This window comes from Haliotis rubra, unplaced genomic scaffold (assembly GCF_003918875.1).
Source record: "Haliotis rubra isolate DU_JTF1 unplaced genomic scaffold, ASM391887v1 Scf430, whole genome shotgun sequence".
NCBI classification, from domain to species: domain Eukaryota; kingdom Metazoa; phylum Mollusca; class Gastropoda; order Lepetellida; family Haliotidae; genus Haliotis; species Haliotis rubra.
Genome location: NW_025767114.1, coordinates 692,847 through 705,296, shown reverse-complemented (window position 1 = coordinate 705,296; position 12,450 = coordinate 692,847). Strand labels below are relative to the sequence as shown.

At 41.3% G+C, this 12,450-nt stretch overlaps 1 protein-coding gene across 1 annotated transcript in view; it reads right to left on the bottom strand.

Moving 5' to 3' along the window:
* Positions 1 to 1,039: 1,039 nt before the first annotated feature.
* Positions 1,040 to 12,450, bottom strand: part of LOC124289041 — a 30,514-nt gene continuing 19,103 nt past the window's right edge. The window contains 10 exon segments of the mRNA XM_046725634.1: positions 1,040 to 2,297; positions 2,544 to 2,692; positions 3,081 to 3,289; positions 5,078 to 5,744; positions 6,470 to 6,650; positions 7,586 to 7,733; positions 8,429 to 8,587; positions 8,589 to 8,636; positions 9,217 to 9,363; positions 11,134 to 11,235. Of these exon segments, the coding sequence (XP_046581590.1) occupies positions 2,164 to 2,297; positions 2,544 to 2,692; positions 3,081 to 3,289; positions 5,078 to 5,744; positions 6,470 to 6,650; positions 7,586 to 7,733; positions 8,429 to 8,587; positions 8,589 to 8,636; positions 9,217 to 9,363; positions 11,134 to 11,235 (1,944 nt within the window). The 3' untranslated portion in view covers positions 1,040 to 2,163.

The window sequence follows — 12,450 nt, the reverse complement described above, 5'->3', positions numbered from 1 at the left end:
CTTTATCCAGTATTAAATTTTGTTTCCCCATATTTGCTACCCTGGTAAACTATCCCAGTTCTTATGACTTTTAAAATAATCTATTTGTGTATTTCCTTCCTTGAGTGTTTTACTGTAAGGATTTTCTTTTCTGAAATATCCACGACTGATATTGTGACTTAGCAATGCCCAGATTGAAGGAAATATTGACCTGAATGTCTCATTTTGATGACAAATTTGATAACTTGAGTGAGAAATCAAGTTGTGTTTCTGCTTGTTGTTCAATGTGGGAGTCAGCTATATATATGCTCATAGTCTGTAATATAAATCTGGACCAGGTAATCCAATGATTGTTATTGTCAGCAAAGATTCACACCGGGTACATTTATTCTGACACGGATTCCCCAATAAAAGCACCATGTCTTATATGACACAGTATACCATAATACATACAAACATGACAAATGTAAACTTAATAAAAATCTTCTTCATAAACCACTCACAAGAGGTTGAAGAATATGACATGACAGATTAACTCTAGTCAAGTGAAAATATTCAATTCTTTAACTCTTTTAAGTAATATACTTAGAAATTCTAATCACAACAAACCTGACAGATGTTGAATAAATATACATGTTGGCAATACCTTCAGATAATGTGCTCAGTTGGTTAAACTTTGCAAGACAGTAAAGGTAGCTATCAAGCGTTCATAACATGTTGTGACCGCTTCCGTGATGTAGTGGTTAGTGGTTAAGAGCTGAGAGTTAAGCGGGTTCGATCCCGACCGCGTCATACCAAAAGACGTTAAAATATGGTACTTGTTGGTCCCAGTCTGGCTCTCGGCATTAATGGGTACAACAAGGACTGGTCGGCTCGGAGTCAGTATAATGTGTCTGAGTGGGGTATTCATGCTTCACTGCAGCATGGTATCTCAGTGGGCTAGCACTATAAAACCAGCTTCAGTCTGGGCTAGTACAAGCAGCCGCACATACACATACACACGCATGCACGTCGTCATATGAGCCAAATATTCTCAAGTACGACGTAAAACCCAATCTCACCTCACCTCATAACATCTTGTGTGCAGCCCCATATTGAGGAATAATTTAAGATGTTATTTTTTACCACCACACTTGTTTTTATAGTTAAATTCAATTAAGATGTTGTAGCGTTGGTTAATGTCGTCACAACACTGGTATGTTTGCAAAAATGAAATTACATAGTAACACATTTAATTTAGGTCACATGACACTTTATGTCTTACAGTCTTTGGGTGTCGCTCAATAGCTACCTTTAGTGAGAATACACTGCTGATCATGTTAGTGGCCTCTCAAGCTGGTTTTGGGGAAGACTTGACCAAACCTTGGTACATCTCAGTGAAATAATGTGCAATGGGATGACACTACTTGGGTACTAGATGTGAAACATAAAGGATGGTTTGAGATGAGAGTAATGAAAGTAACAATTAGTTTACCAGCATCTGAACTTTACAATATATGTGTCCAGATGATCTTTACACAGTCGGGACTATTCACATTCTGGCACCGATATCATGAGACGGTTTGAAAACTGTCACAGATTGTTCTAATGGAGCTTATTATCTGTCTGCAGTACTTTAATACACTTTCCTAATCTTAATACACTTTCCAATGTTGGAGGGATACTTTGGACAGGCATCTGCAGGCATTTAAAACATGGATAGTCACTGCCTTCAGCGGATAAGCTGGAAAATTCTGAAGAATCAGAAAGGTTGTCATTTGCCAGAATGACTCTTGTAACCATGGTAACTGGATCCGAGCACTGAAGAAGTCAGTAACAGTCAAGGCCATGAGCAGATGTCCTGGAGTCAGCTTAGCCACTTGACTCTTGTAACCATGGTAACTGGACCACAGTTGCACTGAAGTCAGTAACAGACAAGGCCATGAGGAGATGTCCTGGAGTCAGCTGGCCACGTGACTCTTGTAACCATGGTAACTGGACCACAGTTGCGCTGAAGTCAGTAACAGTCAAGGCCATGAGGAGATGTCCTGGAGTCAGCTTGGCCACTTGACTCTTGTAACCATGGTAACTGGATGCCAGTGGTGCTGAAGTCAGTAATAGTTTGTGCATGAAGGAATGTCCTGGAGTCAGCTCGGCCAACTTGACTCTTGTAACCATGGTAACTGGATCCCAGCAGGGATGAAGTCAGTAACAGTCAAGGTCCATGAGTGAATGTCCTGGGGTCAACTTGGCCAGCACACTTGAGAAGATGGAGGGGTCGGTCAGACTTTGACAAGATTCCTCAAGCTGTGCTTTACACTGGATGTGAAAACTGGCATCTGAAAATATATCCAACCCCGAAAAACGTTACCATGTTAAAAATAAAATGGGTCCAAAATTCTTATTGCTACATAAGGCCCTAGGGATGTACACTGTCTTTGTAAATATTAAGTCTCCTTTTAAACATTGCCATTGGCACTTGGAGGGTATTTTGATCTTGTAATGATATTGCTTGATAGGATTGACAGTCATACCAAGACTCTCCTAAATGGGGTTATACAGCTATAAGTTTTGCCAGGTATTACCTGACACAGTCAGCAAAAGTGATGGCTCATCCAGGATCTTGTTGAGGATGGAGGCACCGAGTTTCAGGTGGCGCTGGTTGACATGCTTGTCGATGTTCTTGGCAACACCTAGCAATGTCTTCTGGACGACACTGGGTGCCACTTGGGATCTGTGCACAAACAAAAAAACATTTTTCAACACTCCCCCTTTCAATTTGTTTGCTGTTTGATGTAGTTGATTAAAATCAACAGCTGAAGAACATGATTAAGAGACACAATGCTACAGAAGAGAAAAGTATGAGCTATGAACAAAACTGTGCAATATCCTGAACAGAGTTGTCTCCCTTACTCATGCCAGGATCTAATAAGTGTATCCCACTGCATCAATAACAGAGACGTACATGTATCTTAATGTAGCAACAAGTCAAAGGAAATCAACAATGGGAAGGCTGTGTGTTGCATTACCTACAAACCATGATTAACCAACTATCGTCATATCAAAAATACTTTACTTTTCAGGTGTGATTTAATTTATTTTGAGTGTAATTTTATAAATACCTGTATCTCACTGCATCAATCAGACTGATAACAATGTTCGGGTCAAAATCCATCATTGTCAACTCCGGTTTGTACTTAGACAAGAAGAATCGGTGCAGGGCAGCTGACAGCTTCCCAGTTTTCAGCATGTCTGCCACCGGCTTCTCTATAGACGTGTACGCTTCCTTGTCCTCATCCATGAAGGCTAGGGAGCACACTCGGCACACAATCTGGAACAGTCAGTGAGTGAGTGAGTGTGAGTAGGGTGGGTGAGTGTGTGAGTGAGTAGGGTGGGTGAGTGTGTGAGTGAGTAGAGTGGGTGGGTGAGTGTGTGAGTGAGTGAGGGTGGGTGGCGTGAGTAGGATGGGTGTGTGAATGAGTGAGTAGGGTGGGTGGCGTGAGTGTAGGGCATGTGAGTGAGTAGGGTGGGTGAGTAGGGTGGGTGAGTGAGTGAGAGGGTGAGTGAGTGGTAGGGTGTGAGTGAGTGGGTGGTAGGGTGTGTGTGAGTGAGTGAGTGAGTAGGGTGTGTGTGTGAGTGAGTAGGATGGGTGTGTGAGTGAGTGAGTAGGGTGTGTGAGTGTGTGAGTAGGGGTGGGTGTGTGAGTGTGTGTGTAGGGCATGTGAGTGAGTAGGGTGGGTGAGTGAGTGAGTGAATAGGGTGGGTGAGAGTGTGAGTGAGTAGGGTGTGTGTGTGAATGAGTGAGTAAGGGTGGGTGAGTGTGTGAGTGAGTAGGGTGTGAGTGAGTGTGTGAGGGTATGAGTGTGAGGTGGGTGAGTGAGTAGGGTGTGTGTGAGGTGAGTGTGAGTGAGTAGGGTGGGTGAGTGTGAGTGAGTGAGTGAGTGAGTAGGGGGTGGGTGAGTGAGTGAGTAGGGTGGGTGAGTGAGTGAGCGAGTGTAGTTTTATGCCGCAGTCAGCAATATTCCACCTATATAGCGGCGTACTGTAAATCTAGTGTGAGTGAGTGACTAAGTGTCATACTGATTACATAAAGAAGGTCAAGTCAACACTTCAGTTAAAAAGACATAGAGCAGCTTCATACTGTGAGCGAACAAGTGAGTATGGTTTTATGCTGATTTTAGCAAAATACCAGCAATATCAGGGCACTGGGCTACCCCATTCCTCTAACAAGGAATGAGGCATTCTGGATGAGTGTGCAACACTGTATGACATGGTATGGGTTTAGTGGCAGTCAGCAATATTCCAGCTGGAAGGGACAAAACCTAGGTCTGATTTTATGAGCTAGATGAAATCAGTGAGTGAGTGTGTGTATCTATCATGTTTAAATCAGTCAACCAGTGTTTTTAGTTGATGCCTGAATGGCAACTGAATACATGCTGTCATGCATGCTAAATGGGTTCTTGGGTTCCTTTAACTCACAGTTCTATAAATATCAGGTGCATGTGTCTGCATGTATTTACACAGACAGTCAGTACCACAAGAATCTTAGTGAGGAGACGTTTAAAAGCCAGCCCTTCTGGCTGCTAGTGAGTGAGTGAGTGAGTTTAGTTTTACGCTGCACTCAGCATTAATCCAGCTAAATGGCGGCAGTCTGCAAATAATCAAGTCTGGACCAGACAACCCAGTGATCAACAGCATGAGCATCAATCTACGCAATTGGGATACGATGACATGTGTCAACCAAGTCAGGGAGCCTGACCACCCGATCCCGTTAGTCGCCTCTTACGACAAGCATGGGTTACTGACGATCAATTCTAACCCGGATCCTCACGGGTCTGAAATCAGCCCCACCACATGAATCATGTAGTCGCTAGACAGACAAGCACAGGTTGCTGAGGACCTATTCTAAACTGGAACCTGCATCCCATTCTGCTTTCCTCCGACATTAAGCTGGCACACCTTCACATTAAGTTGAATAAATGTTAATCCAGGTACTAGGACATGGGACACCAATGCTGATCCATGGAAACCACTAATGGCAATAGATTAAAACTTAGAAGTATAAATATGTTACAATTTCAGGAAAAAATGTATCTTATTTTCATTCATGAGTACCAACCTGAGTTTTGACAAGCCTGTTAAGAAACTGAATATCTGCAGCAGAGTAGTCGATCACTTCCTCCTCCTCTTCCTCTGAGATGTCATCCCCCACTCCGAACTTCCCCTCTCCCCCAGCGCCCATGCTCCGCACCAAACCACTGTCAATCTGACCCAGTTCACTGAACAAAGACACACCATTTTGAGAGTCCTGGCCATTGAAGGTGGAAGTGACAACATCAGGTCGACAACCCTTCCCAACCTCTACATCACCGTCATCAACCTCTACATCACCGTTATCACAGATACCATTGTTTTGCACATGTTTCAAGTCACCATTTTCTTGTCCATCATTCATTCCTCTAACAATATTCTTGGTTGTGCAGGAGCCATTTTCAGCTTGAGAATTGTCACTGCCGGAACGTTCTTTTACTGTCTCGTCGACCTCCATGTTTGGATTGGATGGTGATAAATTCCTTTCGGTCGTATCACCTTCTGTGGATTCGTCAGAGGTCGAGTCATACACACCAGGACCTTGGAGGTCAACGAAAGATACTCTCCTCTCATTGGATCGCAGGTTCTCATACGACCTTGACTTCTTGAGTATTCCATCAACAGGCTCCCCATCTGATGTCTCATCATCACTTTCATCACCTGTGTTACTCTCCAGCCACAAAGTCTGCTTTTGTCTGAGGAAAGATAAAATATATATTTCCCTGTTAAACCAGCTGAATACGTTTGTTTGTTTGTTACACACTGAATCAACAATATTACAGCTGTATCTCAGAGATCTATAAATAATCAAGTCAGAGTGAGTGAGTGAGTTCAGTTTTACACCGCTTTTAGCAATATTCCAGCAATATAATGGCAAGGGACACTAGAATGGGCTTCACACATTGTACCCATGTGGGGAATAGAACCCGGGTCTTTGGCATAACGAGCGAACGCTTTAACCACTAGGCTAACCCACAGCCCCTAATCAAGCCAGAGCTGGGAAAGCATGCTTGATATCATGAGCAACAATTCACAGGGATAGTCACCAGACATACCAGTGACTAAGAGCAGCAGTAAACTCCATAGACCATCACAATGCCTGACCATTTGATCTCAATTGTTTGTCAGAAGGTACAAGAACTTGAGACATTGTCTGACCAAGGGGGCGGTGGGGTAGTCTAGTGGTTAAAGCGTTGGCTCGTCATGCCGAAGACCCGGGTTCAATCCCCACATGGGTACAATGAGTGAAGCCCATTTCTGGTGTCCCCCGCTGTGATATTGCTGGAATATTGCTAAAAGCGGCGTAAAACCAAACTCAGTCAGTTAGTCAGTCAGTCTGACCAAGGGTCTCCATGGGTTTTGACCTACCACAGCCATCTGAACTTTTAACCTCTGAAGGTCGTTCTTGACCTTGACTTACTTCAACTGCTCCAGTCTGGCCATCACATACAGGAACCTTCGACCCTCCATGGTCACACTAAGGTCAGAGGTGAAGATCTTCATGGCCATGTGTATGACCCCTGTGGCACTGAGTTGCATGTAGTCCAGGAGACCTGCCAGTTTTTCCACACCCTGCACCAGCTTCTGCTTGCTACTTCGCTCTGAAACACACAATGAATTATAAATGCAATGTAACACACAGAAGACACACATTGTCTGCCCCACAATCCCTGAGTCCCTGAACCATATTCCCCACAGCCATTTCTATCGGGTGGTCAGGCTCGCTGACTTGGTTGACACGTCATCGTTCCCCAATTGCCTAGATCGATGTTCATGCTGTTGATCACTGGATTGTCTGGTCCAAACTCGATTATTTACAGACCGCTGCCACATAGTTGGAATATTGCTGAGTATGGCGTTAAACAACAACCAACCAACCTAAATTAAGCAAGTCCAAATTTTCTCAGGTTCAGGTTCTGAATTTCCCCTCTCACTGTGTTGCCTTTCCTATTTCAGTGAACCGCCTCCGTGGTGTAGAGGTTAGAGCGTCCGCCCGGAGAGCGGAAGGTCGTGGGTTCGATCCCCGACCGCGTCATACCAAAAGACGTTAAAATATGGTACTTGTTGGTCCCTGCCTGGCGCTCGGCATTAATGGGTACAACAAGGACTGGTCGGCTCGGAGTCAGTATACTGTGTCTGAGTGGGGTATTCATGCTTCACTGCAGCATGGTATCTCAGTGGGCTAGCACTATAAAACCAGCTTAAGTCTGGGCTAGTACAAGCAGCCGCACATACACATACACACACATGCAAGTCGTCATATGAGCCAAATATTCTCAAGTACGACGTAAAACCCAATTTCACCTCACCTATTTCAGTGAAATTATTTGTTGTCATAATTAGATATCTTCAGAGACTAAGCATTACACACAATGGCAGATAAAATATGTATCAATGAATGCAGTCTGGGCAAATAACATTTTAATGTTGCTGTAAGTAGTACCAACTTCTTTTAAAGATATGTTGTGTTTCCTAAAACACATATCTTACCCAAACACCTAGCTGCCATAGAAGTGTATCAGGTCAGAAGGCCTACCTCTATCTATGATGCTGTTGACCTGCTCAAACACCATATTACAGAGGCTGGCGAGGGTGCGACAGCCGGACTGGGTGACAAACAGCGAGTGTGTATGGTGCTTCATGGCTCGTAGAATCAACTCAATGGCCGTCTCCCTCAATGGGGCCTGAAGCAGACACTATAATATCAGGGTATGAAACTCTCAACAATTTCAGCCAGGCCACAGGGCTGATTAGATGTAAAACTTGCCAGCCCTGACCAAAACTTACCTGCCCACAAAATATCTTCATATACATGCCTAAATTTTAACCCAACGGTCAGACAGGTGAATTTGAGAATCTGGCAGTCTGTGTCGAAAATAACCCGTCCTGGTCGGTCGGGCAGGCAGGTATTTCGAATGCTGATAATATATATCTCAAGGATATGACAAAGTAATCATATTATCTATACATCTTTTGATAAAACCAAAGTATACAAAGCTAAAACTTTTAAAATGTACTCTATACTTCGACCAAAGCTACAAAAGTATGCTTAGTTTCATATAAAGTAAACTGAACTTTGCCAACATACCAATTAGTGTTTTTAGGTCCACACCTCATTTCTTAGGTTTGCAGTCCCCCAAAAGTGTCTTTCATAAACATAGTTTTCCACTTCAAAGCTGAGCACTAGGCAAGGTAACAACAAGTAGCATCTTTAAACACTTTCAGAGAGCCCAGCACAATGTAAGTCTGAGATATTTACAACTTGGGTGCAAAACACGATCTCTGGTTTCGTACAGACAGATGAAGGATTCATGATAGAGCCAAAGCTGAGATTCCGACAGCTTATCTCAGCACAGCGGAGGGAGATGGTGGAAGTTACCTTTTCATCAATTGATGGAGTGTATGTTGCAACCTTACACAGGATGTCGATCCCATTTTGCTGAACCTCAACTTCATCCACATAGACAGACATTGAACCCAAAATGGCTGCTGTTGCTTGGCAACCAATGAAGGTTGCTAGGTTACTTGGCACATGGCTCAAAGGCTCTTAGAAGTTTCAGACACAAAGCCACATGAGACACAGGGTCCTGAAAAAGTCAACATCTTAAAAAAAGAGGAAATTCTTGATACATGAAACATTATTTGCTCAAACATCTTTGAGTGAAATGAATTGTAGGCGATGTCATCCATTTATCTCAGAAAACAGTGTTCACAGTAAACCTTTTTTATAACAAACAGTTATAACAAACACAGTTATAACAAACACTATATCTTCACGATGAATTCATATTTTAAACTACAATAATGGACTAAAATTAGTGGTCCTTTTGAGTTTATGATAACCATAATTTATTACAACTAAATTTTATATATATATTTTTTTTATATATTTTAAATTTGATAATTGGGGGTCAGATTCATTTGTTAATTTGTACCAGAATCTTTCATATTACAATAGACAATTTGTCATTCCATGATGGATTAACTTCATTAATATGAAGGAATTGTGCAGTCCTTAAGTTGTTTTAGTAGTACAGTTTCAACACATGTTTATAAAACACCATTAATAGTTTGATCATAAACAAGATGACCATCAAAGAAATTTAATTTTGCCACCAAAATTTCATTTGTTGAACAATGTGACAAATAGCAAAAGGTTGAACCTACAAGGAACTGCTTGAGTATTTCCACGAGGAGATGGATTATAGGGGCATGCAGTGGTCTCCCCTTGTCCGTCTCCGGTGTGGCCTGACTCTGCCGGGCCATCTCCAACAAGAAATTCTGGAGAATGTCTCTTCTGTGTGTCCCAACATCCTGAAACAGGTAACATGGTGAATACAGATAGACACTATGGTGAATACAGATAGACACTAGATAGACACTATGGTGAATACAGATAGACACTATGGTGAATACAGATAGACACTATGGTGAATACAGATAGACACTATGGTGAATACAGATAGACACTAGATAGACACTATGGTGAATACAGATAGACACTATGGTGAATACAGATAGATACTGGTGAATACATAGAGATTAGACACTAGACAGACACAATGGTGCCATACAGATACTTATCACAGATAGAACTATGATGAGTGGTGACAGATAGAAAAGACAGACCATGGTCCAGATCCACAAAGACATTGAATAATGATACGACACTATGGTGAATACAGTAACTGTATAGTTACCATAGACTTATGAATATCTTAATACAGCTTACTATGGTGAACACGTAGATAACTGTATAGTTTACAGATAGACTTAGATGAATATCTTAGATGCTAGATAGACCTATGGTAATACTGTATAGTTTACCATAGACTTATGAATATCTTAACGCCATTGTGAATACATAGTCGTTAACTGTATAGTTTACCATAGACTTATGAATATCTTAACGCCAGATCCACAAAGCTGTCGTAACTGTATAGTTTACCATAGACTTATGAATATCTTAACGCTTCACGACCTGTCGTAACTGTATAGTTTACCATAGACTTATGAATATCTTAACGCTTCGACCTGTCGTAACTGTATAGTGTACCATAGACTTATGAATATCTTAGCGCTCGACCTGTCGACTGTATAGTTTACTGTATAGTTTACCATAGACTTATGAATATCTTACCATAGCTTACGAATATCATGTCGTGAATAACTGTATAGTTTTACCATAGACTTATGAATATCTTAATGCTACGACCTGTCGTAACTGTATAGTTTACCATAGACTTATGAATATCTTAATGCTACGACATGTCGTCGTAACTGTATAGTTTACATATAGACTTATGAATATCATAATGCTACTGACCTGTAAGTAACTGTATAGTTTACCATAGACTTATGAATATCTTAACGCTACGACCTGTCGTAACTGTATAGTTTACCATAGACTTATGAATATCTTAACGCTACGACATGTCGTAACTGTATAGTTTACCATAGACTTATGAATATCTTAATGCTACGACCTGTCGTAACTGTATAGTTTACCATAGACTTATGAATATCTTAATGCTACGACCTGTCGTAACTGTATAGTTTACCATAGACTTATGAATATCTTAACGCTACGAATGCTTTGTGGATCCCAGTTTTCTAATCAAGAAACCCTGAAAAGGTCTACAAGGTTTAATGGGCTGTACGACTGATTCAAAATCCAGTCTACCTCTTACTTCAGTGGGATAAATATTTAAACAGAAAGTCTTTTCATGGCGCGTGGCAAGTACTATCATACAATTTCGGCCATCTATTAGACATTTCAGGATGTACTAGCAGCGAGACGTCAAAGTTTGAATACAGAACTTTGTCCAAATATTTTTCAGTGTAGTCTGGGGTGGAAACTGCTAGTTTGAAACTGGTACCAAAATGCTTTTGAAGGCAGCATTCTGTTTGACTGCTACTTGATAATCATTTCAATGGTCTGCCAAAGTTCATGAAACATCATTTTGACTTGACATGACCTGTAGTAAGAAGTCCTTCGATCTTTGTGAAGTGATAGCAATCACTAAGATCTGACTTTAATGATATTGACAATATGTTGTCTGACATCTCGAATGTGCTGCCTACCTGCAGCATCCTGAACACCTGATCAAGGAGTGACGTTGTCATCCGTGTGTCCGTGAACTCATGGATCTGTTTGTTGATACAGCCAGCAGCCAAGCTGGATAACTGAAACATGAGGGAGTGACAGAGTGTTACACATGGGAAGTACTTGAGTTTGTATGTTACTAGAACGAAGTTGTATCTCAAATATATCAATACGTTCCACTGTAAAATGTTCTTCACATTTTATAATGTTGATGCGTGCACTTCAAAATATAATTAGTGAGTGAGTGAGTTCAGTTTTACGCTGCTTTCAGCAATATTCCAGTCATATCATGGCGGGGAACACCAGAATGGCCTTCACACATTGTGCCCATGTGTGGAATTGAACCTGGGACTTTGGTGTGATAAGCGAACACTTTAACCACTAGGTTACCCCACCGCCCATCCAGAACATTAATATCACCTGACTAGTCAAAACTAGCGGACACTTTAACCACCGCCCCTAAAACATAATTAAAGTAAATACACATGGACTTTCGAAGGCCAAAGGACTTGTGAAGGGCCATTTGAATACATTTTAAGGGCTGAATACATTCAAAAATGATTTTTAAAAAAGCCTATGAAACACTATCAAACAGTTATACCAGGCAATAGAGAAAAGGTGAGTGTAACCTTCCCCTACCAGGAGCAACCATCACAAACGCATGCAAAGGCAAGTCAACAACTCAATGAGTGTGTGTGAGTGAGTGAGTGAGTTTAGTTTTATGCCGCTTTTAGCAATATTCCAGCAATATCATGGCAGAGGCCACCAGAAATGTGCTTCACACATTGTACCCATGTGGATAATCGAACCTGGGTCTTAGGCATGACGAGCGACTGCCTTAACCACTAGGCTATCCCACCACCCCCAACTATTCAAAAACACAGGAATATATGGTACAAGTAAAAACACAAGAGGCTATGTTTTTTTACTAAAACATCAAATTTGGAAATGACCTTCTGACACATTAAACCTTTTTGACTGCTTTACTGAGGCAATGATTGTATTAACCTTGTGCATTGATCAAACAACGTTTTGAGTGGTAGTTGTAAATCTTTGAAACATTGATGCAAAGAGCAAGCTGCCTTATTTTTGTATTAACAAATGCAACTGTATATTATGAGAAAAAATTAACTAAGGCCAGACCAATTTTATTTCTTATTTTACAGATCCACCGGTCATATTTTTTCAAGAATAAGAAAAAAAATATATTTTACACGCTCAAAAAATAAAATCCTCGTGTTTTTATTGGCCAAAAATGTAAACTTACAAAAAAAAATGTTTTGATTGTTTTTTCC